Source organism: Xiphophorus couchianus, chromosome 2 (genome assembly GCF_001444195.1).
Source record: "Xiphophorus couchianus chromosome 2, X_couchianus-1.0, whole genome shotgun sequence".
Lineage (NCBI taxonomy): Eukaryota > Metazoa > Chordata > Actinopteri > Cyprinodontiformes > Poeciliidae > Xiphophorus > Xiphophorus couchianus.
In genome coordinates, this window is record NC_040229.1 from 15,810,530 (window position 1) to 15,823,511 (window position 12,982).

Consider the following 12,982-nt stretch of genomic DNA (forward strand, 5'->3'; position numbering starts at 1 on the left):
TACAAAATTCTGTGTGATTAAAAAAAGAAAAACTAATTGACATTCTGAGCACCGTGAACCAAACATGGTAGTTGAAACACTATGTTTTGGTCATATCTTTCTTCAGCAGGGGCAGGCAAACTGGTGGGTACAGATGAGGAATCATTAGAGGTTAGAGGTTGCAAAAGTTTAGGATGTGGGGAAGGGGTTCAATTACTGCAGAATCAATGGACAATTAAAGGATCTGTTGCTCGCGACCTATTGCGAGCATCAGAGAACAAGTAAAAATATTCCGGAACAAGTAAAAATGTCTTTAAATGTACAAAGTTTCTAGAGACGCCAAATAAAAAGAGACTTGCAGTTGGAATTGTGGTGAAAAGTGGTTCTACAAAGTAAAGATTCTGGATGGCTGCATACTAATCTGAATTAGTAATTAAAAAAAAAAAAAATCTTGCACCACTTTTTGTTGTCCTATCGCATAAGATCCCAGTAAAAGTACATAAAATGTAGAAAGGATGTTTTCCAGTGCCTTGAGAAACATCTTTGTTTCGCACTGCCTCTCTCTCTCTTTTTTTATTATGCAGCTGGGACCAGTGAAGGCACAAGAATGGTGCAGTGATCCAAGCCAACCAGCAGAGGGAGATCACTACACAGGTTAAACGGACAGACTCCTCACCCTCGTCTGTTTTTATGAACTTTAAGAATTATGATGCAACCCTAAACGATTATTGAGGAAAGGACTATAATTAAACCAATATAAAAATACACAAAAAAAATCAACACTCTGTACTTTTATCCTAAAGTTACTCTTTTAATATAAAAAGTCAAAGCTTTTGCAAAAACTGGACAAAACAAAATCTTCAGCTTTATCTTGTATTCCACTTCTTCTTCTTCTTCTTTTTTAAACTACTGTCACCCTTTCTAACAAACTGGTATTCAATACTGGCATGTATTTTCCAAAACTGGGGAGCTCTCCAGTAGATGGTTTAATTGGAGTGCCATTACTTGTGGGAACAGATGAAGCGGAGTGTTAAAGACATCTTTAAACATTTGCCAGCAAACTCTGTGAATAGAGCCTATGTGTGTTTGTGTGTGTAGGTGATGGTGTTGTTGATGAGACAAATCTACCTACACATTTCTCAGCATTAAGAAAGGTGGCTGACCACAACACTGCAGAGAGAGGGATGAAGAGACAACAGCAGATGTTTGCTTCATGGTATTTATTATGATGTCATCACAGCCTCTTTATTGCACATTTCATAAACGCAGGATCTATTGCTTTGTGACCAGCCAGTTTCAGAGTTCAGATCGGCATCCGCTTCATTTTGTCTCCTGAGATCCCTTCTTGTTTCAAAGCCCAGAGGCCAGGGACACATTCTGTTATATAGAAGGGGACTACAGCATGGAGACCTTTGTAAAAGCACATGACAGTTGGCAAGATCTGAATAGAGGAACAGTGTCCTTAATAGATGGCTGCTTGAAAAGGATATTCATGAGGAAAACCAATTAAAGAAGTCTCCAGATTAATTTATTGGGGAGATGAAATGATCATTTCCGCAAGGTAATGAGTATTGAAGCAATGCTATTTCTTTACATCTGAGTTTTCAATTTAACTTCCCAACATTCATTTCTCAGATCCTTTTGTCTGACATTCCTGTATCGCTTTTCTAATCTCGTCGAAGCAGCCTCCATGATATGTGCTTCAGGAGAGCGCTCCAGTTCAAGTGTGAGCCACCAGTCTGTCGCTCTGGCTCTGGTGGTCTTGGCTGAGACCGAATCAGTCACAAGTTTCACACACGGAGCGGCGACCTGGCTGCACAAAAAGTGGTGAGGGAAAGGTTAAAGGGTGAGTTGGACTGTGAGCGAAAGGGTCAGAGAAGAGTGTGAGACTGTTGTCTTGGACTGGTCTCTGGACTAAATGAGTGGAGAATCAGGGTTAAGTGCTCTGTTTGTGTGCCCATTAAAAAGCCGTGAGTACAGGGCCTTACTTAGCCCGATCTTATTGGACTCTGCCAACTTGGATCAGAACCATCGACCCATTTTGTTTTTAGATATCTCTCTTCCTTTTGTTCCTCTTTACTCAGCCACTCATCACCCTTTCTCCCAGCCCTGCTGACAACTAAGACATTCCAGCATTGAATGTGTTGGTTGTGGTTGTCCATAACAACCTCTCAAGTGGTGTGTATCTTGTGAGAGCAGGACCACAGAGTGAATGGCTAAACCTTCTTCTAACAAACACTGTGAATCTCTGAGATGCTTTGAGCTTCCATAGAGGCGCTGCTGACTTCTGGGCTGTGGGAGGGCTTTACATAATCCAGCAGCGGCAGCAGCAGCATCCCTCTCCTCTGCCACATCGCTCTCTCCCACTGCACTCTGCACCTAACAAACACACCCCAATGTAGGTCGCCTCCTCCTGACACATCCTTTGAAATTTCTTTCCATTTATCATTCAGTGTAGTAGTCATGGGAGGCAGTGCAAACATGCTGACCAGTCAAAGATGGAATCTGTAAAAGTTCTCCCCACATCTACATTGTATGTTTTTTTTGTTGTTGTTGTTGACAAAACAGCTTTTAAAAAGTGATTCTGATCACATTCTGTTGAAAACATCAAATGTAACAGTCACACTTTATTTTAGATAGCATATTATATGTAAACATTTAAGATCAGTTAATAAATTACTACTATCTCTAAATTCAACAAATATTTTCAGGAAAATCAAACGACTGAAATAAAATTTTAATAAATTACTCCACTATCTTCAGCTATTTAAGTTTCCTCCTAAGAACCTAATACATATTTTTGATTGAATTTATTCAACAATCTTATTAATAGCCAACAGAGAGGCTGCAGTCTTTCTTGCCACATTTGCATCTGCACGAATGACCTCATCTTCTTTATGTTATGTTATGGATATCTGTTCTACTCTTAACATCTTTTGTTAGCAGCGATCAGTCAGCAGCTGACAGAATGTGCTCTGTTTCCTCTCCTGAGCCTCTGTGGGACTGCCAAAGCCAGCTGCTCCACTGTGCTTCCCAACGTAAACACATTTTAACACAAGCTTGTAAACTGCACACTTCAACAAGTCAAATACTCACTGAATTCCTCCTAATGATGTAGCCTATCTGTCTACCCCTCACCTCGCTTTCCTTACCTGAAACTACTGTGTTAGAAGCAGGGGGAATTGGAAGTGAATATAAATTGCTAGAATATTCCTGTTTTTCTTTTCGTCAGACGGGAGAAAGCCAGTTTAAGTTTGTGATTTGTCGAAGTTACTGGTCCATTACATTAGGTAAACAATCAATGGCACTGGGCTTCACATAAAACAAAGTTGTTGCCTGAGTGGCATGGTCTTCATACTGAGGCCACTTTTTTTTAATTTAATTTAATTTTTTTACATTTACCAAACAAAGACTTGGAGCTGGTAGTGTAAAACTGATCTCTAACAACATCAATCTATCAAACACACATTAAGGCACATAGCCATATTAAAAATATCACCACAGACGGTATCTATGGGGTATGAATCTTAAGCTACTATTCCCCTATAGGTGGAAAAATTCAATGTGTGTTCAGCAAAATACACCCTTTTCCTATATTTATATTTTTTGCAAATTAAGAACGTGATGTTCATACAGTGGTTTGCAAAAGTATTCTTGTGACTTTACAAGCATAATATATCTTATTGGGATTTTATGTAATAGAGCAACATAAAAATATGTTATTATAAAATAGAAGTATAAAGATATGAAGTTTTCAAAAGGTTTTAAAGTGGACATACTTTGCTTTATTGAACAAGTTAGGATAGACCAATGGGCTTTACAAAACATGTTCATTACACAAAATCATTCTCAGATAATGAGAGTTTGTCTGTCTATTTTGAACTGCTTTCACAGGTGTTTTAGGGTTTCCTCTCACTTTAAATACAAATAAGGTGCTGCTGGTTGCACTCCTCAGTACAATGTTTACACTCACACTTTATACACATGAAAATGGCTGAAAGCAGATGCGCAATCGTACATCTTTGACCCCCAATCAGACTAAAAGCAGAAGAAGCGGAGCCTCCAGCGCAACCATCAAGGATGAACCGTTTCTGGGGGTATGTCAACAACAAAACACCTGTCTTGTCCAGCAGCCATTGTGCAACACACACAGTGGTAAAACCAGCTGACCAAACATGCTAGATCTCCATCTGGTTTGCTTTGTAACGGGGCAGTGCTCACTTATTGTTACATCTGTTAAATCTGAAAAGTGTGGCATTATTTTAAAATGCTGCCAGTGAAAATTCAGTGCTGTAATTAGTAACTTTAGCCCTTTTTAAAAAAGTTATTAGTAGAGCTCCAGATATCTGTTGCTCGGGTCTGAGAATCTTTTGAGGAGAAAACTGTTGTTACTTATCCAGCCCAGATCCAGCTCTTATGGAATATAGGCAAGAAGTAAGCACTGTTGGGGAAAGCTAGTCAATTTAATGAGACAATGAATACAGGTGATTTCAGGGGGATCTTGAATAAAAACTTGTTAGAGGCTTCAAAACACTTCAGACTTAGCTTGAGCTTCATCCTTAAGCAGACAGCAACACTAAACGTATAGCTAGAGCTTCAATGGCAGTCAGAAAGCTTGACAATTGCAGTTTACTGATGATACCCATTCAGTCTGACTGAATTTGAGCTGCATTGCAAAGCGTAAAGAGCAACAATTTTAGTTTCCAAATGAGCAAAGCTGGTAAAGATATACCCCAAAGAATTTGATTGATGCAGCCGTAACTACAACTAAACGTAGATCTACAAGTACTCAGCAGAAAATGCATGCAACACTTCTTAAAGGATTTTTACTTGTAAAATGCTAGAACCTAGCATAATTTCTTTTTACTTCACAACTTTCTGTTGCTCTATCCCATAAAGTCCCACTAAAATACACTGAAGTCTGTGGTTGTAACAGGACAAAATGTGAAAAGGTTCATGGGATCTGAATTCTTTTGCAAGGCACTTCAATTACTGGGTGAAAAACTGATTTATTTTTGTTCTTTGGGGCTTACATAAAGCATTAGCAGTACTGTCTTTTCAGTGCAGCTATTCATTATTATTAGTAATACATCACAGCAATCTTTAAAAGACACAGCATTTTAGGAGTGGGAGTGAAAAAGCGATGCTTTGCTGAACACACGTCTGGAATTATGGCCATTTAGATAAAGGGATCCCATAATTAGAAAATAGGAACATTTGTATCAAAAGCAAAACATGTTTTTCTGCCAAAACAGCCACAGAAGGATTTTACAAAGATCCAGAATACCACAAACATCTATCAAGATGCAAAATGATATATTCTCAAACAGAAATATATCACTAAATTTAATGAATGTCTCTTTTGTTCCTTCCTTTCCCTTTCAATTTCTTTTCTGGCTGTTCTAGTTTGTCCAGTTTTAGCTTTTTTTTCCCACATTCATTCTGGTGTCACAAGACCTTTAACATTGTGCTGTTTGAACCGTCAGTAGTATAATATACAAATGTACAGATCCACATTTGAAATGCATACACAGTTAGTTATTACAATGATGTACTACAAAAAAAGCATGAGAATCAAAAGTCTGTGGGTATTGCAGTGAGGCAAGCAGAGCCACAAATGTGCATCCAGATGGAAGGACTCAGCCCCTCTACCATGTTTAAGCTCATGTCCATTTACATTGAAACAAAGCTATCAAAAACAAAGGTTCCAAAAAATTCCTCCTAAAAACATTTTTTTTGTTCTTTTGTTTCTCTACGTACAACAATGTTGATTCCATGTATATACATCCCTAGAAAATAATTTAATTATAGTTACACACTTTCTACATTTGTGAAACAATACAGTTCTAGTCCACAAGGAAGGCGTTTGCTTGTATTCAGTAAGTGTGTTTGTGTGTGTGTGTGTAAAAGAGTGTTTGTGTGTAAAAGGGGGGTAAAACAGAGCTGGGGTGAAAAATGTTCGTTATTTGGCTAACAGTCGCAGGGGCGGGTTTAGAGAGCGGACTGGATGCTGTCACAGAGAGGAAGTGGTCGAGTCAACTATTTCTCTCCCATTGCACACTGTTGGGACGAAGTGGGCGCTGACAGAAGCTACGAACAAGAAGGAACAAGTTGATTAAAACACAAAGATTGATAATTAATAAGTAAAGAAAACATTTTACTGGATAGGAACCTTGTTTTGTCCCTGGCCCTCTCCATATTCCTATTTTGATCTGTTGGATTCATTTCCTTGTCTTCTTTCCTAATTTAAAGTATTATTATTTTATATTTGAGTGATTAAAGAAAAAAGAACCACTACTATACATCAAAGTTTAGTGCTTGCTTCCAGCATACTTACATATTCCTATATACACCTCATATGGATCAGTGGACCAATTTTATTGTACTACTACACTGTAGGTGGGTAAATGGCAATAAAGATTGAGCTTATTTTGTACTACTTCTCATTCATTGCCCTAGTACTAGTACTAGTACTAGACTTCTTCATCCTACCTGGATAAATCACTGTATAAATTTTGGCCTTATAAATTAACATACAACTGCTCTAAAAATTTGAGTGGATGAGTTCAATGGTTTCTTTGGATTTTGGCTCCACTCTTGGCTGGCTTCTACTTGGTTTCTTATTTTCACTTTCCTTTTTCAATAAATTTTTGACACGAAAATGAAAACAGCTCCTCGGGCTTCAAACTTGAAAATTTGAAATGTAAAATTTCTAAGAACACATTGAATTTCTCATGAAAGCTGCTGATCTTATTCATGTCTCATAATCACTCTGTAGTTTTGAGAAAGAAAATGCATCTACCTCAAGTGCCTTTTTAATGAACTACTCTGGTTTTTGGCACCATCCTCACTATAGGCTATGTTGTTTTATTCCTGCCTGTTTGATCAGCTGTACTTCATTCTGTGAGTTCTGTCTGCAGTGTGTGCCAAACTGATTGACAAAGAAACTAGGACAAACACCCATCGGAAAAAAGTGAACTGCTTCTGAGACCAGAACCAATCAAATTAAGCGCCACTTCCATCCTGAGGTACAGCAAGTGCGCAAACGACGCAATCTCTCCTCTCTTCTCTAATGTCCTACACATCAGCACTGTTTATTCCCTGTGGCCACATGGGAAAACTCTGCCACTTTAATCTCTTTACTTCTTGTGTAAACAAAAAATAATAGTAAAAATGTTTGTGAAAACCATTTATTCCCTTCTATGTTTTAAATCCTGTTAGCAAAACTTGATATTTCTCAATTTAATAGAAATTGGTGAGCAATATTTCTCTTTTAACAGAACGCTTTGTTCAAATTAAGACAGTTGTAAACCCAAATCCACGTGTTTTTGTACTCAAAAGAACAATCCAAAATTTAAATGCACTTATCATTGGTGTGAATGTGAAATTTATTTTAGTCTTAATAAATTCACTGGCAAATCATAGAGTTGGTTTCTTTCCAATCTTTACCTCTTCAGCAGTTGAGAAATGTTCAAAAAGTTGATGAGAGCTACTCCAGAAGCTCAGTTTTAGCCTGCTTTATGTTTTCCAGAACTATTTTAGATACGTGTTTGGGATCATTGTCAGTGAAAGAGACACTCATTATAATACCACCTTCACTTTGACTGACAGTTGCTCTTAGATTTAGTAGCCTTCTCCTGACTCCTCCAAACACTCTTGTCATTGTGGCCAAACAATGACAATTTTTGTCTCCCCTGACCATAAGGGGAACATATTTAAGGGGAACATATTTGTTCCCTAGAACATATTTCTATGTTCTTGGTCAATAAAATGTAAAATTTTGTTATTGTAATATTTAATTGTACAATTTTTAGTGACATAGTGAAATAGTATAATGAAAAACATGTATTTACTTTTAACTTTGGGTTTCATTGTTTGTGAAAAAGAACATTGGTTAGAAAACCAATAACTTTAAGTAAACATACCATGCCAGTAATTCAGGATTCAGTACACGGAATCCTTTTGAACAGTGAATGCCAAACAAGCCCATCTGTCACAGAAAACCTGCCATTTTAATAAAAACAACCTACCATGAGATGCGTATGTAGTGGCAGCCCCGCTGACACTGAAGCGATTGAGGTTGAGACGGTGGCTGGTCACATTCTTCTGGGGCTGAAACATGATGATGTGGACCTTGGGTGCAAACATACAACCCAGGACTACAAAGCCACTTAGACTGACAGAGATACACATGGTAGTGGTTTGAACCTGGAAAGAATGATAAAAGTATAATTTGAAATGTTGTTAATAAAGTTTATGCTTGTTTAGTTAAATATTTCAGTAGCTGTTGACTGCACAGTGTAAAAACTATTGACACCACTGAAATAATTTAACAATTTGTCATGTTATAACTTTGAAATTTTGTTATGGTATATTATGATTTCACCAACACAAAATAGTGCATAATTATGAAGCAAGTTAAAATCTGAAAAGTGAGCCATGTACCAAATTCAGCCTTTGTACCAAAGTAAAATCCAGTGCAAACAGTTTCCCTCAGAAGGACCCTAGTAAATCTTCTGAGGAGAACAAAACTTAAGTCTTTGGCTTACATGCAAAACAAAATGTACTTCTGAAAAATAAAACATTAAAATGCTGCTAGACAGATACAAGTGTATCTGACTTCTAATAATGAGTACAGCCAGTACGACACTAGAGTACAACTCTTGTTTTCAGATCTCCTTACCTTGCACCAGTTCTGAGAATAACAATTACTGAATAGATCAATAAAGACTTAATCAACACAGAACACAAAAGCCAAACTTAATAGTCTCTCGGTGCTCACTTTAAGTTTGTCCTACGTGGTTCATTGTGTAAATCGATGCCAAGTACTGTCCCAGTCTCTTGATCACATGGCTGCAGAGGTGTCTGCTGCATGCTCTGTTCAGGCTCCCCTAATCACTGCTCTAATTGTTACAGCAAGTAAAATCACAGCACAGCTGAGCACATTCGTCAGTAATCAACAATTCAACATCTTCTCTGTTTATGTAAATATTTATGAGTGTGGGAGGACATTATGTCTGCACTAGCCTAATCTTTAAGAAAGATTTCTTAGAAATATTTCTTTTTTCTGAAAAAGACAAATTTAAAGAGACAGACAGCAAAAAATAAATAAATAAATAAATAAAAATAAATAAATGGTACTTTTATTCAGGGATCAAATGGGCAGCTCAGACAGCACCACTTCTGTCATGCCCCTTGAAACAGACTGTGTTTGTGAACACGTCTACTTAAGGTGTGTAGATGTACACTCAGGATTTTTGCTGTTCAGAAGAACATTCATTCGCCTTTGATGGTAAGTCTGGACATGTGTCAGAAGTTTAGCAGAGCCTGTTTGTCACCTCAGAACAGCAGAATTGGGACATCTGCGGATGGGATTAGCTACAAATTAAAGTTGCCACTGCACCTGTTAATGTCCTGTGTTACCTGACTGTTTCTGTCAATCATGCTGAGTGAGAAGGAGCTGCAATAAGGCATAGCTACAAAGTAGGGATTTTTTAATATTAATTCTTAGCTTTAAAACTATCTTTATTTACAGATTCATCCTTCCGTTATCTAACACGCTTGTCCTTGCAGGGTCATGAGGGGGGTGGTGTGTATCTCCTGCAGTCAACAGCCGAGAGGAGGGGTAAATCCTGGACAGGTCGTCAGTCCATTGCAGAATTTACAGATTTTTAAAGTCAGATCGCCTCAGTATTATTTTGAGGTTATACTACAAAGGATTTCAACATTAAGAATTTTGACTTTTTTTCCCCCCATTTTTTGTTGCAAATTGACTTCGATAATTAATCCTTCTTATATGTGTGGGGAAACTTGTGCAGTCTAATTTCTTAAATTTTTTTGCAGCTGTTTTGCTGTCACTGTTAGCTGGTTCTCTGTGGATTGAGGAAACTGGTACTAATAAATACAGAGAATCAACCTATTGCATCTATTTTTGAAACACTTTACAGTTACCCTCTTTCTGTGCATAAAGACAGAAGGTGCACAAGTGATCATAGATGAAATTTACTTTTGTTTTTATTAAAAATAATAGAGAACTCCTATTTGTGACTTGATGAGGTGCTTCTCAAAACCCTAAAGAATAACACATGACTAAAGAAATCATGTCAGAATGGTGTTTCTACATCAAAAGTGACTTTGCAGACAGATTTAAAAAGAGGTTATAAGTGCATCACTTTAATTTATTTGGTTCTCAAAAATGTATGATTCTAAATTTACTGCATGTCAAAGTAAGCATACTGCACTAACTTGTAGTTAAGTGGGAACAAAAAGAAACATCTCTGATTTAAAAAAAAAGAATTTAAACAATTTATTTGATTACAAAAAAATGGGCAAAAATACTGGGTATACTTTACAAGTATGGATAATAAATTGTAACTTTTGTGACATTCTTAATAATGCTTTTTGAAAATCCAGCAGTGCAGCAGGTCCGTTTTTCCCTTTCTCCCCTTTTTCTCTATTTCCGTACCAAAATTACCTCCAGCTTTCAGCAGATGTGTCAGGATCTGTGTTTTCTGTGTTCATTTAGAGTTTTTTGTGTCCTTGAGTCTCTTCGTTGTCCTGTCCTCCCCTTGATTTTTCCCAGGTGTGTCTCGTTCTGTGATTACCCTCCCATGTATTTAACTCCACCTGTGTTCCTTGTTCGTCGTCGGGTCCTCGTCAATGTTTAGTCTCTTCGTGGTCAGTGTGTGTTACTCCTGCTCGTTGTTTGGACTAAGTTATTTTCATTAAATCATCATAATTCATCATACCTGGGTCCGCTGCGTCTGCCTCACCACCAACACCGCACCGCTTCATGACAAGATGTGCATAATGCAAACAGTTATGGTCTTGGAAAATATCTGGTAATTTGCTCTAGCTGTTATGTACATAGATATAAATAAATAGACATGGGTAGGCTTTCCTCTAGATACATTCATAATACCTCACTTAAAAGTGAAAAAACTGCATCAGTGCAGAGAAACACTGCTTGGTGAAGGTATTTTAGGATGAGTTTTGCCCTGGTACAATGCACAAAGTCAGGTATCCAACATTTAGCTGTAATAATAACCTGTGTGAATATGCCCTTGGAAGCAATATAATCTTTTACATTTTTGAATAAATCTTTAAGAGTTCAATACCAATATTGGTCTGGGAAAGCTTTATTTTGTTAAATGGAAAAATATAAATAATTGAAAATGAGGTTGCCAAAAAGTGTGATAAATTATTCTGTTAGGATTGAAAACTTTTTTCTTTTGCTTCAAAAACTGCAGGTGCCTAACTCTGGATTCAGGCATTAGCTGTTTTGTTTTGAATAATAATTTTCAGCACTTTAGCATGCCTCTCCGTGTGTCAGAAAATACCCTGTAGTCACTGGATGTGACATAGAAGATGGGAAGAAAAGCCAGCCAAATTATACAAGTCGTATACATGGTGAATCCAATAAACTTGGCCTCATTGAAGTTCTCAGGGCACTTCCTGGTCTTGAAGGCATACCTAGAAAAAAACACAAACCCAATATCTAATGTCTGAAACACTGAATGAAAGGATTGGCAATCAATTTAGCAGTTGGTCACTTTTTTAGACTCCAACACAACTTACACAGTACACAAGATGACCAGGAGCACATCGTATCCCAGTGACAGCAGCATGCTGGAGTCTCGCACATTACACTTGAGGATGACAGTCTGTCGTCGTTCTGGTAACGTAAAGCGGCGAGTCCCAGGAACCTCCAGCAGCAGCCACACAGAGACCATGACTAGCTGGACAGAGATCAGACTCAGGCAGATAAATACCTGACAAAGAGAGGAAAGAAAGGAGAATTGAGGTCATTGAGTTTCTCTGTGTCTCAGTTACTCTCTCCATTCTTCTGGCTGATGCAGATTGATGGACAGAATGCATCATTCACTCACTTGAGAGAATGGGCTAATGAAGCGCGGCCTCACTGCGCCCGCTCCATCTTTCACGCCATTGAAAATTCTGGCGATTCTGTTGGTTTTGGTCAGCAGTGCAGAATAGCACACAGCAAACGACGTGCCCAGGCCGAGGCGCCGCAGAGCACATATGGCCGGAGAGGGTTTGGCCAAAAAGAGGAAAGTCATGGCATAGGACATAAAGACTCCAGAGAGGAGAATGTAGCAGAGCTCTCTGCCTGATGCTTTCACCAATGGTGTGTTGTTATGTCTGACGAACACCCAAACCACCAAGCCAGTGCACACAAAGCTGCAGAGGGGAAGCATGAATCAGACAATCAATGGTGTGAACATACAGTAGAGCTTATGTTGCGTATGTGTTGCTTGACTAGAAATGTTAGAAATAATAAAGACAAAAATATTCTGTTGTTGGCAATTAGAGGAAGAATGCTCATTGTCTATTGGTTTAATGAAAGCAAAAAGTATGTATATTGCCTTAAAAAGTATTATTTGTCCCACTGTGTTATGTTAAAACTTTGATATATTTTATTTAAATTTAACGTGATGGACCAAAACAAAGCTGTGCATAATTATAAAGTGGACAAAAAGTGATAAATCATTGCAAAAATATGTTTTTCCCTTCTATCCATCTTCCTAGCAACACCTCAACAGCATGATCAACAACATGTGAGTCATGCTGTTGATCATGACATATACATATAACTTGTGGCAGAACTACTTATATCATTAATTGTTTTCTTCTGCCACTCTGTGAAGTAGTGAGCACGTGTCATAATATTTACTGTATTTTATGTCTTCACATAGAACTTAAATAAATATTAAATAAAATATTGAGTTAAATTTATAAAAAAGGGAAAAAACTCATCTTTATGTTAATTAAACATCAAAATCCAGTTACTATTACTATGTTTAAGTTTTAAAAATATATAATCATATTTTAAACCGGGTTTATAAAAAGAAACACCCTCCAGACTTGTCTGAGAAATATTTCAGAAACTGATTTGCAATTACTTGGTTTGACTTCTGTTTAAATTTGCATTTACAAAATGTATATCTATCTGTTGGCAGATTTGCATATATTTCTTAATTTTTTA

General features: G+C 37.5%; 1 protein-coding gene across 4 annotated transcripts in view; it reads right to left on the reverse strand.

Moving 5' to 3' along the window:
- Window positions 1-1,182: 1,182 nt before the first annotated feature.
- Window positions 1,183-12,982, reverse strand: part of grm3 (glutamate receptor, metabotropic 3) — a 44,437-nt gene continuing 32,637 nt past the window's right edge. For all 4 annotated transcript variants that reach the window (XM_028043221.1, XM_028043216.1, XM_028043202.1 and 1 more), the window contains 5 exons: window positions 11,868-12,177; window positions 11,557-11,750; window positions 11,319-11,451; window positions 8,010-8,187; window positions 1,183-6,069 (listed from right to left, as the gene is read on the reverse strand). In XM_028043221.1, the coding sequence (XP_027899022.1) occupies window positions 5,993-6,069; window positions 8,010-8,187; window positions 11,319-11,451; window positions 11,557-11,750; window positions 11,868-12,177 (892 nt within the window). In that variant the 3' untranslated portion in view covers window positions 1,183-5,992. The remainder of the gene's footprint in view (window positions 6,070-8,009; window positions 8,188-11,318; window positions 11,452-11,556; window positions 11,751-11,867; window positions 12,178-12,982) is intronic.